General features: G+C 50.8%; 1 protein-coding gene across 2 annotated transcripts in view; it reads left to right on the forward strand.

The window, feature by feature from the left end:
• The window catches only part of LOC140396179 (metabotropic glutamate receptor 8), a 707,540-nt gene that overhangs the window by 300,773 nt on the left and 383,931 nt on the right, over nt 1-22,836 (forward strand). For both annotated transcript variants that reach the window (XM_072484442.1, XM_072484443.1), the window contains one exon: nt 18,868-19,084. In XM_072484442.1, coding sequence (XP_072340543.1) covers nt 18,868-19,084 — 217 coding nt within the window. The remainder of the gene's footprint in view (nt 1-18,867; nt 19,085-22,836) is intronic.

The following is a 22,836-nucleotide window of genomic DNA, read 5'->3' on the forward strand; positions in this document are numbered from 1 at the left end:
TGGCACGTCTTGCAGAGATTGCCATGACAGGGTTGTGTGGTGTCGTGGTCACTGTTCTGAAGACTGGGTAGTTTGCTGCAAACAATGGTTCGTTTGAGGTTGCGCGGTTGTTTGAAGTGTTCCAGTCGGGGAACACTTCAGCAGTCAAGGGCATTCAGCCTCTGATCTCCGGGTAAGCGTTCTCCAAGGCGGCCTTCAGGACCCGCGACAACGCAGAATCGCCGAGCAGAAACTTATAGCCAAGTTCCGCACACATGAGTGCGGCCTCAACCGGGATCTGGGATTCATGTCGTATTACATTCATCCCCCACCATCTGGCCTGCGAAATCCTACCAACTGTCCTGGCTTGATACAATTCACACCTCTTTAACCTGGGGTTACCCCATCTCTGAACCTGTAAAGATTTAATCACCTGCTAATGCTCGCATTCCTAGCATTGTTTGGCATCTTTGAATTTGTCTATATATGTGTTTCTGGAACAGACCTCTGCATTCACCTGAGGAAGGAGCAGCGCTCCGAAAGCTAGTGACATCGAAACAAACCTGTTGGACTTTAACCTGGTGTTGTAAGAATAGAAGGAACAGAGCAGATGAGCCACATGACCTGGACATCTGGCTGAAGCAAACCGTGTCCTGTGTACTGATCTGAAATGTACCAGAGGCAGACAGATGCTTTCTTTATTCTGTATCCTCCCCGTATATGCTCTGGCATATGTGAGGCCTAACGATCCCCCTTGGAACTCAGCTTTGAGATCCACTGTTCCTGGTTTATTGAGCCAAAGCTATCCACCTGGTTCAGGAAATATATTTGCGGCACATTTAACCTTTCACTTTGTTGGGCCTGCCTATCTTGCCCCATTATGTAGCACTTTTTCTTGCTGTTTTCTGAAAAAAACCATGTTCTACATTTGTTATCGGTGCTTGTGGTGGTATGTATTAGGGGTATTACGGTACACCACGTGTCGACAGGCTATTGGTGGAGGGATGCCAGGTCCTGATAGGATCTGCCACCTCCTGGACTCCACCCAGAAATGCCGGTATAAGAACCCAGCTTTTCCCTCTATTTCCCTCAGCAGCTGCATTCTGTAACCACGCTGCTGGGGATAAAGTTCTGCTTAATAAAGCCTTCAATTGACATTACCTCGACCTGCCTCGCGTAATATTGACGGTGCTACAGTGCTACTTAGTAATCTGCAGGTCTGGGGAGTTTCAACATAGCCACATACCGATCCGAATGGCTGAAAATTGACCTTATATTGAATAATATTTTATCCAACTTCTGAGACTGGAGATTGGAGCAATGGAAGGGTGGTTTTCATGCATCAGAACTCTGCAAGCTGCTACTTTTAGAAACGTCAAAGGAAAGCATCTATTTGATTATTAGATCTGGTCAAACAAATTCTTCAGATGATAAATATTCTTTTACAATAGGTTGGGAAAGGTGCTGCCCTAGAATGCAAAAAGGCAAATTGTTGAGTTTACAGGAACATCTTCTGAAGATATAGCTTGGGATGGAAAAGTTGATTTGAAAATAGTGAGAATGAAGGAAATCTCATTTAAAAACTTTGATAAATTTTAAAATATACCTTCTGTTTTTTTGCAAATGAAGACGTCTTTCCCTCCCAATTTTGCGACTTGTGGCGTTCCTTCTTTCAGAGGTGCACACAACAGGAGGATTATTTGCCTCTCGCCTGAGGTCTGGTGACCCTCAGGTTAAATCACCACCAGTCACTTCTCCCCCTCAAAGGGGAAAGTAGCCGATGGTCATCTGGGACTGTGGCGACTTTATCTTACCTTATTCAATGTGGACATTCCAAGTTTATAAGGAACACCAGTTAAAAAAAGGACAGTGCTATCACAAAAAACTGAATTCATTTTTGTATATTTTGTTCTCTCTGCTGATTTCATTGAGCAGAAAGGAAATTGGCAGTTGATCAAGAATAAACCTAATCGACCCAACGTGTACTTTGCTGCAAAAGCTAAATGATTGAAACAAATAAGAGTTAATATACATTTGTCCAACTGGTGATCATCAGGCCATTGTCTAATAAAACATGGGCAGTTTGCCACAATGCTATTACCTTGCTTGAACAGATTGATCAGCTGCTGTTGGCTATTGTGGCATCATTGTCCTCCTAGATTTTTATGATTTCCAATTGCTTCTCAGCCAAGTCTATGATGAGATTCTTATCCCTGACAATGTTGTACAATATTCAGCAAATACTTATCATTTTTCTAGCATCTATTGTGCATATTGTTAATCTTCTCCCTAACAACAGTTCAAACATCGGAATGATTGATTTCGTGCCCGGTATGTTGCTTCAGTGAACATCCTGGTTTGCTTATGTGCCTCAGTTACAACTGCTGTCTCCTGTGAGCTGGAGCCATCAGAGGTCTATAGGGATGTCACCAGCCAGAGTTATGCCTGTTACAACCCCCTCAGAGGTCATGGGTCAAGCACCATCCGGTTTCCCGTGACCCACCACAAAGAACAGACTCCCAGGTAAAACGGGGCGGGGTTTCCCCTTAACAAGGGGGAGCCTCATTGTAGTTAAACCCTGATCTGGTTGCAAGTTCGGTGAGGGTGACCTTTAGGGGTGAGGAGAGTTAGCTGTGTATATTGAATGAAGCTGAGTTCATTTTACATCCTACCGTGCGTTCCTGTGCAACTCTGCGTTGGATTCTACAGTGGCGACGAGGCTGGAGTAGAGCTGCCGCCGGCACCGTGTACTGCACCACCGGACCACTTTGTCTGGGCCCCATGAGGCCTTTACTCCAGCAGACGAGTTGCCCCACAGAGGAAATCTTGAACCGCTCGATGGGAGTAGCAATGACTGGGATATTGAGCGGATGCAATATTTTTTTCGATCAAATGCGATAACTGGGGATGAAAGGCAAACTGTAGTATTGCTGACTGCAGTTGGTGGGCTGACCTACCCGCTCATAAAAAGCCTAACCCACCCAGATACGCCGGATTCACGGTCGTTCGCCGCGTTGGTAGCCGTGGTCGGGGAGCATTTGAATCCGAAGCCCCCAATTATAGTCCACAGATTTCACTTCCATAAGGCCTCCCAGGCCCAAGAGAGTTCAACGGCGACTTTTTGGTGCTCTTAAGGAAGCTCACTGAAACTTGCGAATTTGGGCCCCTGCGTGACAGATTCACTTGTGACATTCGCAATGCCGCCACACAGCGGAACTACCAACAGAAACTCACTTAACCCTCCAGTGAGCAATCAAAATTGCTAACTCCTGCAAGAGTGCGGAACATGGGCCCGAGAGCTCCAGGAAATGGCGGTCCTAAATTCCGGCCAGCGGGGCAACTGTCGGCCGACTGAAACAAGTTGGGACACCGCAGGGACAGAGGCTGTCTCCACAGAGCGCCTGAGGCCCACCAGGACAGCTCTCCTGAACCGGGGTATCAAGATGGCGGCCGCAGACAACAAGCCGGGAGCCGGGATCAAGGCACCGGACGAATCCGCGATGATCCTGACTCCCGCCATTACCCAGACCTGCACATCGAGGATCTTTACGCCAGGCCCTGTGGGAGAAAGACATTTACAAAACTAGATATGAACCACACGCACCTACAGTTGGGTCTGGACCTTGGCTCCAGGTGATTTTTCACCATTAATAACCACAAGGGGCTACAGGAATACACGGTTGCCATTTGGGGTTTTATTGGAGTGCGCAATATTTCAGTGAGTGATAGAAAACATCCCACGGGGTCTATACAGAGTAGCCATGTATATGGACGACGTCCTCATCACTGGAGCCTCGGACAAGGAACACTTGGAAAACCTGACTGACGTCCTCTGACAGTTTGAGTGCGCGGGTGTCCCCCTCCGAAGGGATTAGGCCGGTTTCTTTATTTTTCAAATTTTTTCCGATTACGGGACAATTTAGTGTTTCCAATCCACCTAGCCTGTACATCTCTGGGTTTTGAGGTGAGACCCATGCAGGTACGGGAAAATGTGTAAACTCCACACAGACAGTGACCCGGGGCCTGGATTGAACCTGGGTCCTCAGCGCCGTGAGGCAGCAGTGCGGAAAAAGTGCATTTTCAATGCCTCCGATACGAGAAGCATCGGGTAGACAAACACGGCCCAGTGGAGGGCAAAGTGCGAGCAATCAAGCAGGTACCCATCCCGGGAGGACAAACCGAGTTATGCTCCCTCAACTATTATGGAAATCTTATCCCAAACTTGGCAACGCTGCTCAGCCCGCTCCGCCAATTATTGGAAAAGGGGCACCCTCGAGGAGTGGATTGCTCCACAACAGAAAGCATTCATAGAGGAAGAGTGGAAACTGTCCTCTGAGAAACCGCTCACCCTTACCGGGTGGGGGCCATCCTCATACATCCTGGCTGTCATTTTGGGGGTTTGCAGGTTCCACCAGTATGTCGACGGCCAAACATTTACGGTCTACACAGATCACAAGCCACTGCTCGGCTTATTTAAAGAGGGGAGAGTGATTCTCCTGGATCGCGTTGGCCGGGGTCCTAAGGTTGGGTTTTCTATTAGCCGCATACAAATACACCTTTGAACACCGCCCTGGCACACTGATCCCACATGTCGACGCGTTGGCCCACCACCCCCTCTCCACGAGGCCATTGGCACCCACATCGGCCGAATAAGTCATCGCCGCCCTCCATTTTATGGCTTCTCTGCCAGTCATGGCGACATGCATCAAGAAATGGGCCCAAATGGATCCACAGTTATCCAGGGTCCACCACATCCATCCCATATGGAGCCCAACACTGGGCTTTGCCCGATGACCTGAGGGCCTATACAACAAAACTGGAGCTTAGTATAGAGGACAGCGTCTTACTGTGGTTGTGAACCATCAGACCCTGGTACACCCGACTGACCACACCACACTCCAACATGGGAGAGGCACTAGCGGAACTAGTGGGGAGATGCCTCAGGATCCACTTAAGCCTGGTTATCCCAGACATTGGGGACTTGGTCCGCCACACGCAGGACAGATCAGAGGCAGACACCGGCCGGCACATGCCACTGTGCTGTTTCGGACTGGAGTTGCCATCTATGTACGGAATTTCGATGACTGCGCCGCCTGAATCACAGGCATGGTACTTCACCCAATGGGACCATCTCGTACTCAGTCCGCACATTGATGCACTATCAATTACGACGAGACAAGAGTAGAATGTAATCGAGGCTTTATTACACAGAGATGTGTGGCCTCCTACAGCAGCTTACAAAATGGCTGCTGTTCGGAGAGCACACACATTTATACTCCGCCTCCTGGGCGGAGCCAGCAGGCAGGGATCTACCCCCGGAGTCAGATACCCCCCCGCCCCCCACCGGGACTGCCACCGCTGCCGCAGATCCCAGCTCTCGCTGGGTAGTACCACATGTAAACCACGCCGGCGGGAGTTCAGCAGGTCGACCGCGGAGAATCGCCGCGGGGGCGTGTTCCCCGACCGTGCACGCGGGACTGGCGGGTTCACCGAGAATCGCGGAAGCGCCGGATTTCCAGCTTGAACGGCTATTCTCTGCCCCCACGCCGGGCATGATTCCGGCGCGGTCGGAGAATCCCACCCAAAGTCTTCCCAGGATGAGGTTCGCCCATTGCATTTCCAAAAAAAAAGTCCATCCTTTTTAAAAGAACTGTGATGTTCTATTGACATGCAGGATGCTCTGGCAGGATCAGGTGTCATTTACACAGTGATGCAGCCCCTCTTTCAAGTGCAGCAATGGCTTTGTTGCCAGGTGCTGAGATGGTTTGCTGGCTTCACACTGTCACAAAGCACGGCTGAAGGGTGAGTCTCACTGAGGGGTTCCTTTTTTCAAAAACAGTACACTAAATTCTTGAAAAACTACCTATTTTAGGATCTTAAAATCTACGTGTATCCAGACAGACAGCAATGTTAAAAATGTAGGCTGCGGATTAGGAATACAGCACCTGTGTCTGGCAGCAAATGGTGTGAACAGAACCTTTGACTTGAGAATCAAAGCCTTCACTATTTGTCAAGCCATAGCCGGTAGAAGCACCAGAAACCTCCAACACAGCAGCAGCCCGTATAAGAATCATTCAGCAACTTCCCTTGGGGTGATTGATGAGCCCTTTAAATAGGTTGTGGCTGGGGGTCACCCTTGCTCGTGAATGTTACATCAGTGTTATTGCTGCTAAAGTGCCTTTTCACATATAAAATGGTGTTTGCACTGCTGTGGGCCACGCCAGATGCCATTTTGGATTCGTCAGCAGCAACCGTGCCTGGAAATATGCAGAGTAGGCAGATTCTGACGTCAGACAGTGTCTAATGCTGATTTGATTCTTGTGATGCTGGACCTCAACGCCCCAGTGAATATCCTCTCTCAACATTGCACAGCTGAACATACGTTCAAGAGCAGAACGGTGCCCCTTCCCAGAAATCAGTGCTATCTAACAATATTCAATCCAGTTAATCACCTTGGTGCATTCGCTTAGTGTCTGTCTTCCATTTGGCTGTCCTAATGCTCCTATACAGTGGTGCCCCGTTAGTATGCCTGGTGCAAGGTGACTAAAGGAGGAGACTGCAGATGGGATTGCAGGCCATCCTCACACAGCTGTGACCTGGAAGGGCCAGCTTCAGAGTGTATCACCTCAGAGTGGGCAGCAGCAGTGTGGGATGTCTAGCTGACTGGAAACAGCAAGGACAATGACAGTGTGATGTCAGTAGGGGAACGAATGCTAGAGGGCAGCATATTTATGGTCCATGGAACTGCTGCCGTTCCCACAGAGCGGTGTCACAGCAATCTGAGTAACCTGCTGGAGCGCAGATTGGTGGACTCAGTGAGAGCCTCCAGCCCCTTTGAGCACTAGGATCTGCAGCCATGATGGCAGCAGTGCAAGCCTGCCTGGAAACAAGCTGAGCCTGCATAACTTCAGCCTGATGTTTCCACGGCAATGCCCTGAGGGTCGAAGATGGCTTCTTCTTGTGCTGCATGGAAGGTGAGACATCAGCCATCAGATGCTGCACCAGCAATGGGTCCAGAAGTGTTCCCGCGGAGTTGGCTACCACTCTCACACCGGAAAGGATGGGTTCTAAGCTCAGCACAAAGTGTTGTACTAAGTTGGAGTTCACTCAGCAGTGCGCTGTGCATACCAATCAGTCTGTTCCTATAGGCTCCCCCATTCAATCCTTATTTCAATCTTTGCAACAGGACTTGTCTGAAGGCAAGTGACCATCTGCATTGCCTGTAATCTCACCTCTGAGATACGTGAAGAGAGCTGATGTCTGCGAATGCAATTGATATGGCTGGATTCTCCGATTCTGCGGCTAAGTGCCGATGCTGCCATGCAAACTGTGGCGTTTTATGACTTCAAAATTGGCACCGAACCCTTGTTGATTCTGGGACCGGTGAGGGGCTAGCAGCGGCGTCGGGGAAAACTCCCGGCTCCCGTTCCAAAAATAGCTGGAGAATGGCCAGGTCCATGGCCGTTCATGGGCATGGCGAAGACCTTCTGCAGTTGCGCCGTACAACATAGCGCCGGCCATGCGCGGACCCGAACTGCCAAATACTGCCCCACAGGACAAACACTGGCCAACACCCACCTCCCCCCAGCCCTCGTGGAAGCCCCCCTGGCCAGCAGCATGACTCAAGTGATGCATCAATGCCGTTCCAACGGCGTGCGGTGCGCGACATGATGATACCATTTTGGAGGAGGCGGAGACTAGAAAACCAGCGCCAGAATGGCCCCGCCCCTGATTTGGGCGTCGGAAGGGATTCTCCGCCCGATCGCCGATTATGATATGGGCGCCGGACAACGGAGAATATCGCCCGTAGTCTTTTTTCATTGACATCTTTTCTTCATCTACCTCTTTTTGCTTCTGCACTATTGCCTGGTCAGGCTACTTATCTGGGTAGGTGTCTTGGGTATCTGAGAGGATAACATCACAGGGAGTAGGGTTGTGGTGAGGGGAGTGGGGCATGGCATTCTTACACCAGTTGCAGATTCCAAATCAGAGGAGATTGTACAATGAGAGGGGAGTGGAAAGCGAGAAGGAGGTCTGAGTACGATTTCAGCTAGACTGCATGTCGTGGCTGTAGCACCATCGATCACACACAAGGCGAGACGTAGAGAACTTCAATCGAGGCTTTATTGATCAGACTTGTTCAAACTTGTTCCCCAGCAGCTCAGTCACAGAATGCAGCTGCGGGGAGTAAACCGGGTTCTTATACCCCGCCTATCTGGGTGGAGCCCAATAGGCGGCAGATCGAATCGGGACCCAGCATCTGTCCTCCAATAGCTCCTCGGCATTCATGGTGTACCGTATTACCCCTAATACATACCACCACATTCTCCCCTTGTTAAAAAGGAACCCGGCAGGATGGTGGGTGGTATGGTGGTAGGGGTTTACAGGGTCGGTGCCTTAACCATTGAACTATATACAATCATGCCGCTTTTACTGGGCCACTGAATTATTCACATTTTACCCGATTAGCAGCGTTAGCTATTTACAACAATGCCGCTTTACTGGGCCACTGAATTATATACATCTTAAGTCGACTCGATGAGTCGAGATGGTGCACTGGTCGCCCTCTCAGCCCGGGTGGTAGTGGTGGTCGTTGTGGTGCTGGCTCGGGTCCGGTCGACTCTGGGAGCATCGCGCTGTCTCTCTCTGTTTCCTTACTCCTGGGCGGGCCTGGGAGGAGAACCGATCCCCCCGGGAAGGGGGTGGCTGTGGGGTGCACTGGCGGGAGTGAGGGGGTGGTAATTGGTGTTGGGAGTGTGTGGGGAGCTCCGGCAGGCGCCAGGTCCCGCAGAGAGACCGTGTCCTGTCGGCCGTCTGGGAACGCCACGTAGGCGTACTGCGGGTTGGCGTGGAGTAGATGTACCTTTTCCACCAGTGGGTCTGATTTGTGCGCCCGCACTTGTTTCCGGAGCAGGATGGGTCCTGGGGCTGCCAGCCAGGTCGGAAGTGACGTTCCAGAAGCGGACTTCCTAGGGAAGACAAGGAGGCGCTCATGCGGCGTTTGTTTCGTGGTGGTGCACAGCAGGGACCGGATAGAATGAAGGGCATCCGGGAGGACTTCCTGCCAGCGGAAAGTTGGGAGACTCCTAGACCGTAGGGCCAGTAGGACGGTCTTCCAGACTGTTCCATTCTCCCTCTCTACCTGCCCGTTCCCCCGGGGGTTGTAGCTGGTCGTCCTGCTCGAGGCTATGCCCTTGCTGAGCAGGAATTGACGCAGCTCGTCGCTCATGAAGGAGGGCCCCCTATCGCTATGGATGTAGGCGGGGAAGCCGTGCAGAGGGCTTTAAAGACCGTGGCCACGGTCATGTCGGGGCAGGGGATGGCGAAGGGGAAACGGGAGTATTCGTCAACGACGTTAAGAAAGTACGTGTTGCGATCGGTGGAGGGGAGGGGGCCTTTGAAATCCAGACTGAGGCATTGAAAGGGACGGGAAGCCTTTATCAGGTGCGCTCTAACTGGCCTGAAAAAATGCGCTTTGCATTCTGCGCAGATTTGGCAGTTCCTGGTGACTGTTTGGACCTCCTCGACGGAGTACGGGAGGTTGCGGGCCTTTATAAAGTGGTAGAAGCGAGTGACCCCTGGGTGGCAGAGGTCCTCGTGGAGGGCTTGGAGGCGGTCCACTTGTGCGTTGGCACATGTGCCGCGAGATAGGGCATCGGACGGCTTGTTCAGCTTTCCGGGACAGTACAAGATCTCATAGTTGTAGGTGGAGAGTTCGATCCTCCACCGCAGGATCTTATCGTTCTTTATCTTGCCCCGCTGTGCATTATCGAACATGAAGGCTACCGACCGTTGGTCAGTGAGGAGGGTGAATCTCCTACCGGCCAGGTAATACCTCCAATGTCGCACAACTTCCACTATGGCTTGGGCCTCCTTTTCTACTGAGGAATGGCGAATTTCTGAAGCGTGGAGGGTCCGGGAGAAAAAGGCCATGGGTCTGCCCGCTTGGTTGAGAGTGGCTGCCAGAGCTACGTCAGATGCGTCGCTCTCGACTTGGAAGGGGAGGGACTCGTCGATGGCGCGCATCGGGGCCTTTGCGATATCCGCTTTGATGCGGCTGAAGGCCCGGCGGGCCTCTGTCGACAGGGGAAAAGTAGTGGACTGGATTAGTGGGCGGGCCTTGTCTGCGTACTGGGGGACGCACTGGGCGTAATAAGAAAAGAAGCCCAGGCAGCATTTCAGGGCTTTGGCACAGTGGGGAAGAGGGAACTCCATGAGGGGGCGCATGCGTTCAGGGTCGGGGCCTATCACTCCATTACGCACTACGTAGCCCAAGATGGCTAGACGGTCGGTGCTAAACACGCATTTTTCCTTGTTGTAGGTGAGGTTGAGGACGTTAGTGTTCTGGAGGAATTTGCAGAGGTTGGCGTTGTGGTCCTGCTGGTCGTGGCCACAGATGGTGACGTTGTCGAGGAACGGGAACGTGGCCCGTAAACCGTGCTGGTCAACCATTCGGTCCATCTCCCGTTGGAAGACCGAGACTCCGTTCGTGACGCCGAATGAAACCCTTAAGAAGTGGTATAGCCGCCCGTCTGCTTCGAAGGCAGTGTACTTGCGGTCACCGGGGCGAATGGGGAGCTGGTGGTAGGCGGACTTAAGGTCCACGGTGGAGAAGACCTTGTACTGTGCAATCCGATTGACCATGTCGGATATGCGGGGAAGAGGGTACGCATCTAGCTGCGTGTACCTGTTGATGGTCTGACTGTAGTCTATGACCATCCTCTGCTTCTCCCCTGTGTTCACTACTACCACCTGAGCTCTCCAGGGACTATTGCTGGCCTGGATTATGCCTTCCTTCAGCAGCCGCTGGACTTCGGACCTGATAAACGTCCGGTCCTGGGTACTGTACCGTCTGCTCTTAGTGGCGACGGGTTTGCAATCCGGGGTGAGGTTCACAAACAAGGAGGGCGGTTCGACCTTGAGTGTCGCGAGGCCGCAGATAGTCAGTGGGGGTATAGGGCCGTCAAATTTAAATGTTAAGCTCTGGAGATTGCATTGGAAGCCCAACCCCAGGAGAGTGGGAGCCCAGAGATGGGGAGGACACTCAGCCGGTAATTTTTGAACTCTCTCCCCTGCACCGTTAGGTTTGCGATGCAGAACCCTTTGATTGCAACGGAGTGGGACCCCGCCGCCAGGAAAATTCTTTGGGTGCTTGGCCGAATTACCAGGGAACAGCGTCTTACCGTGTCCGGATGGATAAAACTCTCCGTGCTCCCCGAGTCGATCAAACACGGCGTCTCGTGCCCGTTCACCAGCACCTTTGTCGTTGTCGTCTGGAGCGTCCGGGGCCGTGACTGGTCAGGGGTCACCGATGCCAAACGTGGTTGGTGCATCAGATCGTTGTCTTCAGGCAGTGTGGAGCCGTCCACGCTGGGGTCCTTGCCTGTCAGCCAAAATGGCGGCGTCGATGGATCGCACGCTGCCGGGGGTGGACAAAATGGCCGCTCCCATGGGTCGCATGCGGCCGGGGGTGGACAAAATGGCCGCTCCCATGGATCGCACGCGGCCCGTGGGTAGGAAGATGGCGGCGCCTGTCCCCCCCTCGTGGTGTCCGGGGTCTAAAATGGCGGCGGCCGTTGGCTGCCTGTCGGTCGCTGGGGTTGAGCCCGTGGTCCCGTTTGTTCCCCGGAGATTGCGGCGGCCCCACGGGACTGGCACACCGCTGCGTAGTGCCTCTTTTTGCCGCAGCTTTTACAGGTGGCCGAGCGGGCCGGGCAGCGCTGGCGAGGGTGCTTCGGCTGCCCGCAAAAGTAGCAGCGGGACCCCCCTGGGTGGTCTGGGATTCTGGCCGCGCACGCTTGCGGAGGGCTGGGGGGTGCCGGGGGGTCGGTCGCGGCGGGGGTCCATGGAGCCCAAGGGGCTGCAGCGCGGTCGGAGGCATCGGCATGGGCGTTTTGGGAGGCCATGTCGAGGGAGGCTGCAAGAGCCCGTGCCTCTGTGAGTCCGAGAGAGTCTTTCTCTAAAAGTCTCTGGCGAATATGCGACGATGCCAAACCTGCTACGTAAGCGTCTTTGATCAGGAGGTCCATATGTTCATTCGCAGTTACCGCTGGGCAGTCGCAGTTTCTTCCCAGGATCGTCAGCGCATTGAAGAATTTGTCCAGCGATTCCCCGGGGATTTGACGTCTCGTCGCGAGCTGGTAGCGTGTGTAGACCTGGTTGACGGGCCTAATGTAGGTCTGTTTCAGCAAGTTGATCGCCGCTGGGAATTCTTCTGCGTCCTCGATGAGTGCGTAGATTTCAGGAATCACTCTGGAATGCAGGACCTGCATCTTCTGGTCTTCCGTTGGTCTGCCGGGGGCCGTTCGGAGGTACCCCTCAAAGCACGCCATCCAGTGTTTAAACGCCGATGTTGCATTAGCTGCTTGGGGGCCGATTTGCAGGCACTCCGGGGCGATCTGGAGCTCCATATTCCTTTTTAAGTCTGCTCAATAAATTGTAGCACCATCGATCACACACGAGGCGAGACGTAGAGGACTTCAATCGAGGCTTTATTGAGCAGACTTGTTCAGACTTGTTCCCCAGCAGCTCAGTCACAGAATGCAGCTGCGGGGATTAAACCCAGGTTCTTATACCCCGCCTATCTGGGTGGAGCCCAGTAGGCGGCAGATCCAATCGGGACCCAACATCTGTCCTCCAATAGCTCCTTGGCATTCATGGTGTACCGTATTACCCTTAATACATACCACCACAGTGATGGTGAGCATATCTTGTCATGCTCTAAGACATACATCCGAGCTTTTCCTCGCCAGTTCAGGGCTGCTGCCATAGGTTATGCGCCACCTCGGCCTGCAAGAGAGAGCATGTCAGTGAGTGTAGTGCAATTGGTTTGGCTGACGGTGGTTGAATAAGCTGTCAGTGGGGGGAAGCTGAGCTGTAGCTGTGAATTTTGCAGCAGTGTGTGTGAGAGAGAGTGTGGGAAGTTATGAATACTGGATATAGGTCCTGATGGATCGAGATTGTTGGTAGGTGAGACATGGAGGTGTGGCTCGAGTCTGCAAGGAGACAGTTGTATAAAGATTCCTGGCAGTATCTTTCCTGGTCTGCCCTGACGCTGCAGCAAGGTTCAGTGACGGCCTCCTTGGTGAAGTTGGCACGGCTCCCGTACTGTTCCTCACTGACATCCACGTAAGGGAATTTCTCCCTCAGCCCCATGAGTGGCATTGGCATCCTGCCTAGAGATGTGTGGGCGAACTGCAAATGGCATTTTGGAGGTAAAATGCTTGCTGTAGCACTGATTAACCCAGACGGTACAGAACCGAATTTCACGACTCTAGACCCATGTACAGGAACATATTTTATGTTGTGTTTTGTTCAATATTGTTCTTTTCGATTTGTCCCTACCTGCCGAAGTCACTGTTCCGTGTCTTCACAACCACTGCAATCAGATGGCAGGAGGTATAGCAGCAGGTTAAGCTGTTTTATATCATTCCTCACTCTCATTCCTGTGTCTCCAGTGTGATGGACCGTCCCACCATAGCATGGGCTCCATCTGGCAGCTTGGCTGAGAGATGATAAGATGCAGTTTGAGCAGTGACAGATACTCTCGAGTGGGGAAAGGTTTTGCGACCTCATCTCGCTGACAGATAGGCACTTGGCCACACATTCGGAAACACAGTGGACGGGGGGAAGACAGAGACAGGGAGATTATATACATTAAAAAAGACTGATGTTTTCTCAGAAAGTCTGTAAAGGTAATAAATCCCAGGCAGAAGGAGTAAAATATATAAGATTACAATTTGGCATGGGCTGCTTTTGGGACATGGGGCTCCCATTTGGCCATCTGCCCAGATCGGTTCTGCTGGAGGGAGGCAGCATCTAAATTTGGTGCTCCGACGCCGGCTGCCGAATTCTCCGGTGTCGTTTTTTTTGGCGGGGGCGGGGATCGCTCTGCGCCGGTCGGGGCCGTTGGCAGTGGCCCCCCGGTGATTTTCCAGTTCCCAATGGGCCGAGCGCGCGCCTGTTTTCGGACAGTCCTGCTGGCGTGAATTACACAAGGTTTGTACTGGCGGGACCTGGCTCTGAGGGCGGCCTGTGGAGTCCTCGGGGTTGGGGGGGGGGGGCGCAGGGGGATCCCGCCCAGGGGGGCCCACCGATCCGTGGGCGGGCCTGTGCCGTGGGAGCACTCTTTCCCTCTGCGCCAGCCCGTGTAATGCTCCGCCATGGCCGCGCGGAGAAGAAACCCCCTACACATGCGCAGGAATCACGCCAGCGGTTTTGGGAACACGCTGGCGCTCCTGCGCATGCGCCAACTTGCACCGGCCGGCGGAGGCCCTTCGGCTCCGGTTGGCACGGCGCCAATCACTCCAGCGCCGGCCTAGCCCCCGGAAGTGTGGAGGATTCCGCCCCTTCCGGGCGGCCCGACGCCGCAGTGGTTCACGCCACTCTTTGGCGCTGGTACGGCCCGCCCGCCGGATACCGGAGAATCCCGCCCACAGACTTTGGTTAAATGGGCGTGGAATGCATAGTGGCCCTGTCACTTGATGTGACCCTCACAGCTGCCAGCACAGATATTGGCACTCTGCACACCTTAGAGGGAGATACAGAATTGAAATCCACAAGTGTTAAATAACTATGCTTGAATGAGCGGCAGCCACACCAGGGGAAAAGATAGTTTGTGTATCAGCTTCCCAGACTATGAGGTCGCAGATGAGCTCTGGTGCACTGGTCTCAAATGAGGATCTCAATGGGGTGGCATGGAGCAGTCTGCTGATGGGTGCATCCAGATGATGGCAGGCCTATCCTACAGCATGGACAAGTCTGGATCCAGCTTGGCAGAGGGAATCTTGCAGAGCTTGCCCTCTCTGCAGCCTCTGTGTCTTCTCTCTGTCATGCTGCAGATCCAGACATGCTGCAACTTCAGCCTTTGTGTAGACAGGTCACCTCATCCCCAAATAATAAAAACAGAACATGCTGGATAAACTCAGCAGGTCTGGCAGCATCTGTGGCGAGAGAAACAGAGTTAATATTTAGATTGGCTCTTCTTCAGAGTTAAAGAGAGGAAGAAATGTGAAGGATTTTATACTGTACTAGAAGGGGTGGAGCAGCTGGGGCAGAACAGAAGGTCAGCGGTTGCTGGGAGTGAGGAGAGGTGCAACAAAGATGTGTCCTTCCTTTAATTTAGTCTGCTGCATTGGGGAGACTAGATACAGACAGGTTGGCTGCTTTGCGGGACACCTTCGCTCAGTCTGCAAGCATGACCCCAACCTTCCTGTCCCCTGCCATTTTACCTCAGCATCTTGCTCTCATGCCCACATGCCCGCTCTCGGCCTGCTGCAGTGCTCCAACGCCTTTAGACTGTGACCTTCCTCTTCCGTCGTGACCCTTTTTTTAATATCCGAAACACTTTTCGCACCAGTGTAAAACCCTCCTTCCTCACCGGGCCTTCTCTCACTGGTTCTGATGTTTGGCTTTCACCGAGCGCTGACTTGGTATCTTCCATTAACACATTCTGATACCTTGGGCTGGATTCTCTGTTGCTGAGGCTAAGTGCTGATGCAAGCGGAGCATGTGTGGTCTTTCACGACCAAATAATCGGTGTGAAACCTTCACTGATTCCGGTGCCGGTGAGGGGCTAGCACCGTTGCAGACTGCAACTCCCGCAGCCCGTGCCAAAAACGTCCGGAGAATGGCCGGGCCCCGGGCCCCGCATGCGCACGGCTGATGACCTGCAGCGGTTGCACCATACAACATGGTGCCGGCTGGGCACGAACCCAACCCGCTATCCGCGATCCCACAGTCCACCCCCTGGCTACCCCCTGGCCACCCCCCACCAGTCCCTCCAGCCCTAGCAGAAATCCCCCCCACCACCCCCCCGGCCAATGGCACGGTTCTCGGCCGAGTATGGCGGCGCTGGACACAGTCCGCAGCCGGCAGGCCGGGTTCCCGACCGTTGGGACCACACGTAGCCCATGCCGCCGGGAACTCAGCCCATCGTGGGGCGGAGCATTGTGGGTGGACCGGCCGGTGACGCGCCAACGGCATTGAAACGGCACACATCAGGATGCCGCCAGTTTGGAGGGGGCAGAGAATGGCGGACCAGCATCAAACCGGCACCGGCCCCAATTTTGGTGTGGAAATCCATTCTCCGCCCGATCGCCAATCACAATTCGGTGTCAGGCTAAGGACAATCCCACCCCTTATCTTTATGCCACCATAAGCACCTTCTATAGCCCTTCACCCTGCCATTAATGCTTTCTCTATCTCGTGTCGGACACATGTTTGTTGCAAACTCTCCTAACTCTCACCAATTACTGACCTTCTAGTCTGCTCCAGCTACTCCACCCCCTCGATGACTATGAAACCATTGCTGGTTATCCTAAAAAAACATCTGGTTCATTTATGTCCTTCAGGGAAGGGAATCTGCCATCCTTACCTGGTCTGGCCTACACGTGACTGCAGACCCACACAGCGATGTGATTGACTCTTAACTGCCCCCCACTGAAATGGGCACTCAGTTCAAGGGCAATTAGGGCTGGGCAACAAATGCTGGCCCAGCCCAGCGATGCCCACATCCCAAGAACGGATACAAAAAAAACCATTTCTCCCTCTCTTTAACTCGGCAACAGTAACCCCATTTACCCACTCCACAGACGCTGCCAGTCCTGCTGCGTTTTTCCAGCACTTTCTGTTTTTATTTCAGATTTCCGGCATTCGCAGCATTTTGCTTTCATCTAACCCTCTGCCCTCCTCTGTGAGGGTGCAGTAGCACTTCCCCCAAATCCTGCAACTCAGCGCACAAAGTCCAAAATCAATCCACAGAATGTCTAGACACTGGGAAATGAAAGTTCCACAAAATCGCCTTACTTGCAAGTCGGTTGCCTAGCTCTTTAAGTAATGTTAGTGCCGGGCCCATCCCGTGGCTAAACCCTTGATCTGTTGTGAGTGGGGTGTGAATTTGTTGAATGAGCCTCCATGGTTCAAATTTGGAAAATGGGCATCGCACCAGCTGATTGGGCTGTCTGGCATCATGACACCCCCACTTCAGCACAGGAGCCACCCTCGCCAGGGCTCTTCTCTGGATGGTATTTGGTGTAGGCCATGACCCATGTGAACATGGAGCAATTTGCACTCCCAAGAAAGTGCCCGGCTTCAGCAGTGGAGCTGCTCATCTGAATTATGCACCCAAAATCTTACTTGAGTAGATACCAGAGGAAAAAAAAGGATTAAAATAAAGGCAAGCTGAACCAGTCAGCGGCATTCAAATGATGCTTCAGTAAAGTCTGAAAACAAATTTATTTGTTCGTATTGATTTATATTCTTTGGCATGAACAGATAAGATATTTGCAGACACTTCAGCTTTAAATTTTTATTACTCAATTCAAGATTGGGAAAAACATTTAGGGACTAATAAATAAAGATTCGTACATTCTTTGGCAATTATACAAATGTATTGTGTATATGTGTGTCTGAATGTATATGCACAATTGTAGTCCTTATGTGTAGTGTACGTGTGTGCTCATGAATATGTGAGTTTGTGTGTATGTGTGTCTGTGTATTTGTGTACACAGCAGTTTTGTTTGTACGTATGTGCATGACGCATGTTCCTGCCTGTGTGTGTGCATGTACGCATCCATACATCCGTTTGCCTTTGTGCACGCAATGTGTGCACGTGGCATTGTGTTTGTGCACATGCATGTCCCTGTGTGTGTGTATCTGTGTGTGTGGTATGCATGTCCCTGTATGTGAATGAAATGAAATGAAAATCGCTTATTGTCACAAGTAGGCTTCAAATGAAGTTACTGTGAAAAGCCCCTAGTCGCCACATTCCGGCGCCTGTTCGGGGAGGCTGGTACGGGAATCGAACCGTGCTGCTGGCCTGCCTTGGTCTGCTTTAAAAGCCAGCGATTTAGCCCAGTGTGCTAAATCATGCCCACCTCATTTGAATAGGATATTGTCAAATTCGGTCCAGATCTGTGTTGAATTAACTGACCTCACCTATTGCTAGAAAAGGGAAAATCAGCCAGAGATAGTTTCTGGTTATTTCCCAATGATCTGTGCTGGAAAGTATAGGCACAATTCTTCCCAAAGGGAACAAAGTCCCATGGCATTTAGTCCCATGAGCGCGTTTAGCCGCGCGTTTCCCAGCGCTTGCAATGCTGAGAAACACATGGCTACTCAACATGACTGGCATTGTATAAGGGGCTGAACGGGGAACGCACGGCCGAGGCTGCACACAGCCCCATTTTGTACAGTGGGGAGCTTCGCTCGCTGGATTCCCACAGTGTAGCGACAGATAGGGATGCCCCCGAGGTCCCCGAAGCAGACCCAGTTATTGTACTCCCCATAGCTGAATAGTCGACCAACATTTCCTGCCCGCATGCCATTTAGGTGAGGGATGGGATGTCTGCCAGAGGAATGCGCTAATGATGAACTATTTCAGGAGTAAATGGATTGGGTCGTGAGTTGAAGAAAATGAAATGCATTTGCAATGAGTATACTGGCCTTTGTTAAATGGAAACAGAAAGTGCTGGATAAACTCAGCAGGCTTGGCAGCATCCAAGGAGAGAGGCAGAGTGAACGTTTTGAGTCTAAATTACACTTCTACAGAACCTTTAGTCTCAAAACGTTAACTCGGTTTCTCTCTCCACAGATGCTGCCAGACCTGCTGAGTTTATCCAGCGTTTTCTGTTTTCATTTCCGATTTTCAGCATCTGCAGTATTTTGCCTTTACTTTATTAATTGCTGTGAGATCTAATGTGAATGGAGCTTACGGTTGCATTCTGTGTAGTTTTGGGATCGAGTGCTCACAGTAGCAATGGAAAATTGCATTTTTACAGGGGGGAATCTATTTAAACCTCAGCTCAGTTATTAATTATGAATCTGAATGCAGTAATATTTAACTACTTTTTTCATTCTGAATGGGATATTTGTTTTTTTTCGCCACAGATCCCTCAGGTCAGCTATGCATCAACTGCCCCGGAGCTGAGTGACAACAGCAGATATGACTTTTTTTCCCGGGTCGTCCCACCTGATTCGTACCAAGTTCAAGCCATGGTGGATATTGTTACAGCACTTGGGTGGAATTATGTCTCGACTTTAGCCTCTGAGGGCAACTACGGAGAAAGTGGTGTGGAAGCGTTTGTGCAGATCTCAAGGGAGACTGGTAAGTGGCAATTTCCAAAAATGTTGGTTATGATATGCAGGCATCTGGACCCTCGCATACTCTTTCTGACACTAATCTGGCTCAGTGGAGTAACTAAAAGAGGATGACCAGGGTTAAGGAGGACCAGGAGACCAAGCTGTTGTGTAAATAACAAGTTGTTTGGATGTTTTCCAGTTCTTCCGTTTCTGGTGAATAGCAGACCTGTGGAACAACATGTGGTGTGGTGAATGACAATTCACCACACATATTACCTCAAGCGAGAGCATTGCGATTTTTGACGGGGGTGCAGATCACTTTATTCATGAGGTAGACACAGCAGTAATCAGGGCCAATGAGATCTGCTGGAGTAACTGGAGAGAAATTTTCCAATTTCTTTTCCCCCATTTGGCCTGTGTTTGTATCTGAACTTTCCACCTCGCCCAGAAGATCACGTGGCTTTCGATGTGGTGGGCGAAGGGCGTTGTGAAAAGTGTGGAACAGGCTGATGTGGGCAAGTAGGTTTTTCCCTATTTCTGTCATTTTATATTATGGCAACAGGCACAATTCTTCCAGAAAAATAACCCAGTGTGGTCTCCGGCGGGAAACTAGGTGTGATTCCAGGCGAGTGGCGCAGTGCCATCCAGGCCACAATCCACCCACACTTAGAAATCTCTTTAGAAGGCGCGGTGATTTGCAGGATGGGACCGTAAGAAGCCGGCAAGACCAGATTCTCAAAGATAGGGGCACCCTTTTAAAAGGGTACCCCGATTTCAGAATAATAATGCAGTTCCCCCTCCCCCGCCCAATCTAGCAAGGCCTCTCCAATCGTTGGCAAGGCCCCCCCCAAATTCTGGAAATGCTTGCCCCCCCAAATCCCTGGCAAGGACCCCCCAACTCACTGGTATTCCCCCCCCCTCAATCACTGGCATCACTCCCCCTACCCCCCAAATCATTGGCAAGGCTCCTCCACAATTATTTCTGGCAATGCTCCCCTGCAATCGCTGTGAAGCTCCCTCAAATTGCTGGAAAGTTCCCCCCAATCGCTGGCAAGGCCCTATCCCCAAGTGAGCGACACCCTGCTATGGGTTCACCAAAGGCCTCTCCTTCAGGTGCCCCACCTCATTCTCCCTCTTCTGGCACCCTGGAAGTGCCAGGTTGCTACTACTAGTTTGACGGTGCCAGAGGGCAGCACTCAGATAGAGTACCTGGTCCTTTGACGAAACACTTCAGAATAAAGAAAAAGCCAGCTTGAAAAAAAATGCAGTTAGAAACAACACCTGCTCAAAGGAAAAAGCACTTTAGAGTTTATGGACCATGAAGAGCTATAAAAACAAACAAACCCAATACCTCCTTTGAAATAGCCCGACTTAGTCACTTGTAAAAGATAATGCACTGTGAAATGAATGTAAACAATGCAGTTCAAAGCTTTTAGGCTTCTCAGAAAGCCCAGAGGTTTGAAAAAGTCAAAGGGGAATGAAATTGACTATGATAAAAGAAATTCAATGGTTTCCAAAACATTAAAATGGAGCCTTTTACCTTCATTTGACATATCATTGATATTGACATGCTGGGAGAGACAGGAAAGATTGGGAGGCTACAGAAGGAAGACTTTTAGTTTCATCTGATAGATCATTGATATTGACATGCTGAGAGAGAGTTTAAAGGTTTTCAATGCTACAGAGGAAAGTTGACTTGCATCTCGGCAAAGACCCTCAACCACCCTGAAGGACCCTCCTCCCTGGGGGTAAATGTGGAAAGGGCACTCACCCTTTTGCCCCCCCTCAGTGTCTCTGGCACCTGATCCCCACTTTTAGGGGCTAAAATTTCAACCAGGGGAGGGCAGAAGCATCCCGGGAAGCCGCAGCATTCCATTTTAGTCTCGTTAATGAGATTGAAATGGACGTTAATGAGCTCTGATTAATCTCTCATTGTTTCTGGGAAGAACTTGACCTCGCAAGATTGTTGAACGGGCCGAAAGACTCGCGGCGGGTTTGACGCCAGGCGAGAATCCCATTTTGGACCTCCCACCCGATCCAACAGGCCAGCGGGAATCCTGGCTAGGGTTAATGGCTCTGGAGAATCGCCCTTAACATTTGTAAACAGTTTATGCCATTTTACTTCACATTATCCATTCAGTAACTTAAAAATTGAAAAGGAGCCTAGGTAATGCCTTTAAAAAGATTAATGAAATATAATTGACTGAATGATGCATATATAGCTTTTAGCCTGTGGAAGAAACATACTTCAACTAATGTTATGGCTAAGATAATGATTAAAGTTCCTCTCTGCTCACACAGTACAATGTACCATTGCAATGCACATCCTTACAATTCAGTTCTCCACAAGGCTGGGTCTTAACTATTAGTAAATTTCAGAGGCTGGAGAGGTACTCCAGATGCAACAGAATTTCATGTGAGAGTATAAAGGAGAAAATGCAAGAACATTTTATGCAGAGCTGATACAGGAGCAGTAGCAACAGACCTCTTGACGGGGAGGAGGATTGGTGATGTGGCGTTTTGTGCAGGGAGAAGGCAGGAAGGAATGTGCTGCATTAATCTTGGTTAGCTCCCAAAATAATTTGTTCTGAGTTTGCAACTTATGGTTATTGTTCTGTTCCTATGGCAAAACCAAATGGAGCAGAACATTCCATAAAGGAACATTCCATAAAGGAATGAAATAGGCTTGAGGACTTCTCATTCCATTCCCTTTTAATTGCTGCAGTGTAAGGTTAACACATTGCACATTTCTCTGTTCAAATTGACAGTGCCTCAGTTTCTTCCATCAGCACATTAACAAAATACCAAATACTGGTAAATTTTAAACACAATCTTAATTATTTGGCAGCTTAGATGTACATCTACGTGGAATAATCTCTGGGCATCACGGTGGTACAGTGGTTAGCACTGCTGCCTCACAGCAACAGTGACCCGGGTTCAATACTGACCTTGGGTCACTAACTGTGTCTCCCCGTGTCTACATGAGTTTCCTTCAGGGACTCCGGTTTCCTCCCACAGTTCAAAGATATGCAGGTTAAGTGGATTGGCCATGCAAAATTGCTCCTTAGTTTCCAAAGATATTCAAGGTAGGGGGATTGGCCATGTTAAATTGTGCCTTATTGTCCAGGAATGTGTAGGTTAGGTTAAAGGGTTGTAGGAATAGGGCGGGGAAGTTGGCTTAGGTGGAGTGCTCTTTCAGAGGGTCAGTGCAGACTTGATGGGCCGAATGGTCTCCTTCTGCACTGTAGGGATTCTATGAGAATACCAAATTATGGAAGGATTGTGTCACCTTAATGGCTGCTTGAGTTAGAATTGAATGAATCATTGCAGGCATGCCAAAATTGAACATGACCATGAAGACATGTGTCATAGCGAAATATATTTGATTATATTGCTTGCAATATTGTAGACATTCTGATACCAGAAACACCACAATAAAGGTATGTGAAATACTACATGAGTCAAATCTATGTTTTCAGGTACAACAGTGACAAGAGGGTACAATTGCAGGGTTGGGTGGGGGCATTTGGAACTGATTCACGCAAGCTGATCAACAAACTAGGAACATTGGAGAATTGTTTGTTGAAAAAACAAGACCAAAGTCAATCTAAGTCGCCATCTACAATCCAGGTGGTCGCATGGTACAATGATAATCAGGGCGTTGACTAATCTTAGCAACCATACTCGATCAGCTAATCTACAACATACCAGGCTTGATATCAGGAAAACCGCAGAGTCGTGCAAAGCTTTACGAACCATTGGTCCAAAGCCATCATT

Source organism: Scyliorhinus torazame, chromosome 19, assembly GCF_047496885.1.
Source record: "Scyliorhinus torazame isolate Kashiwa2021f chromosome 19, sScyTor2.1, whole genome shotgun sequence".
NCBI lineage: Eukaryota > Metazoa > Chordata > Chondrichthyes > Carcharhiniformes > Scyliorhinidae > Scyliorhinus > Scyliorhinus torazame.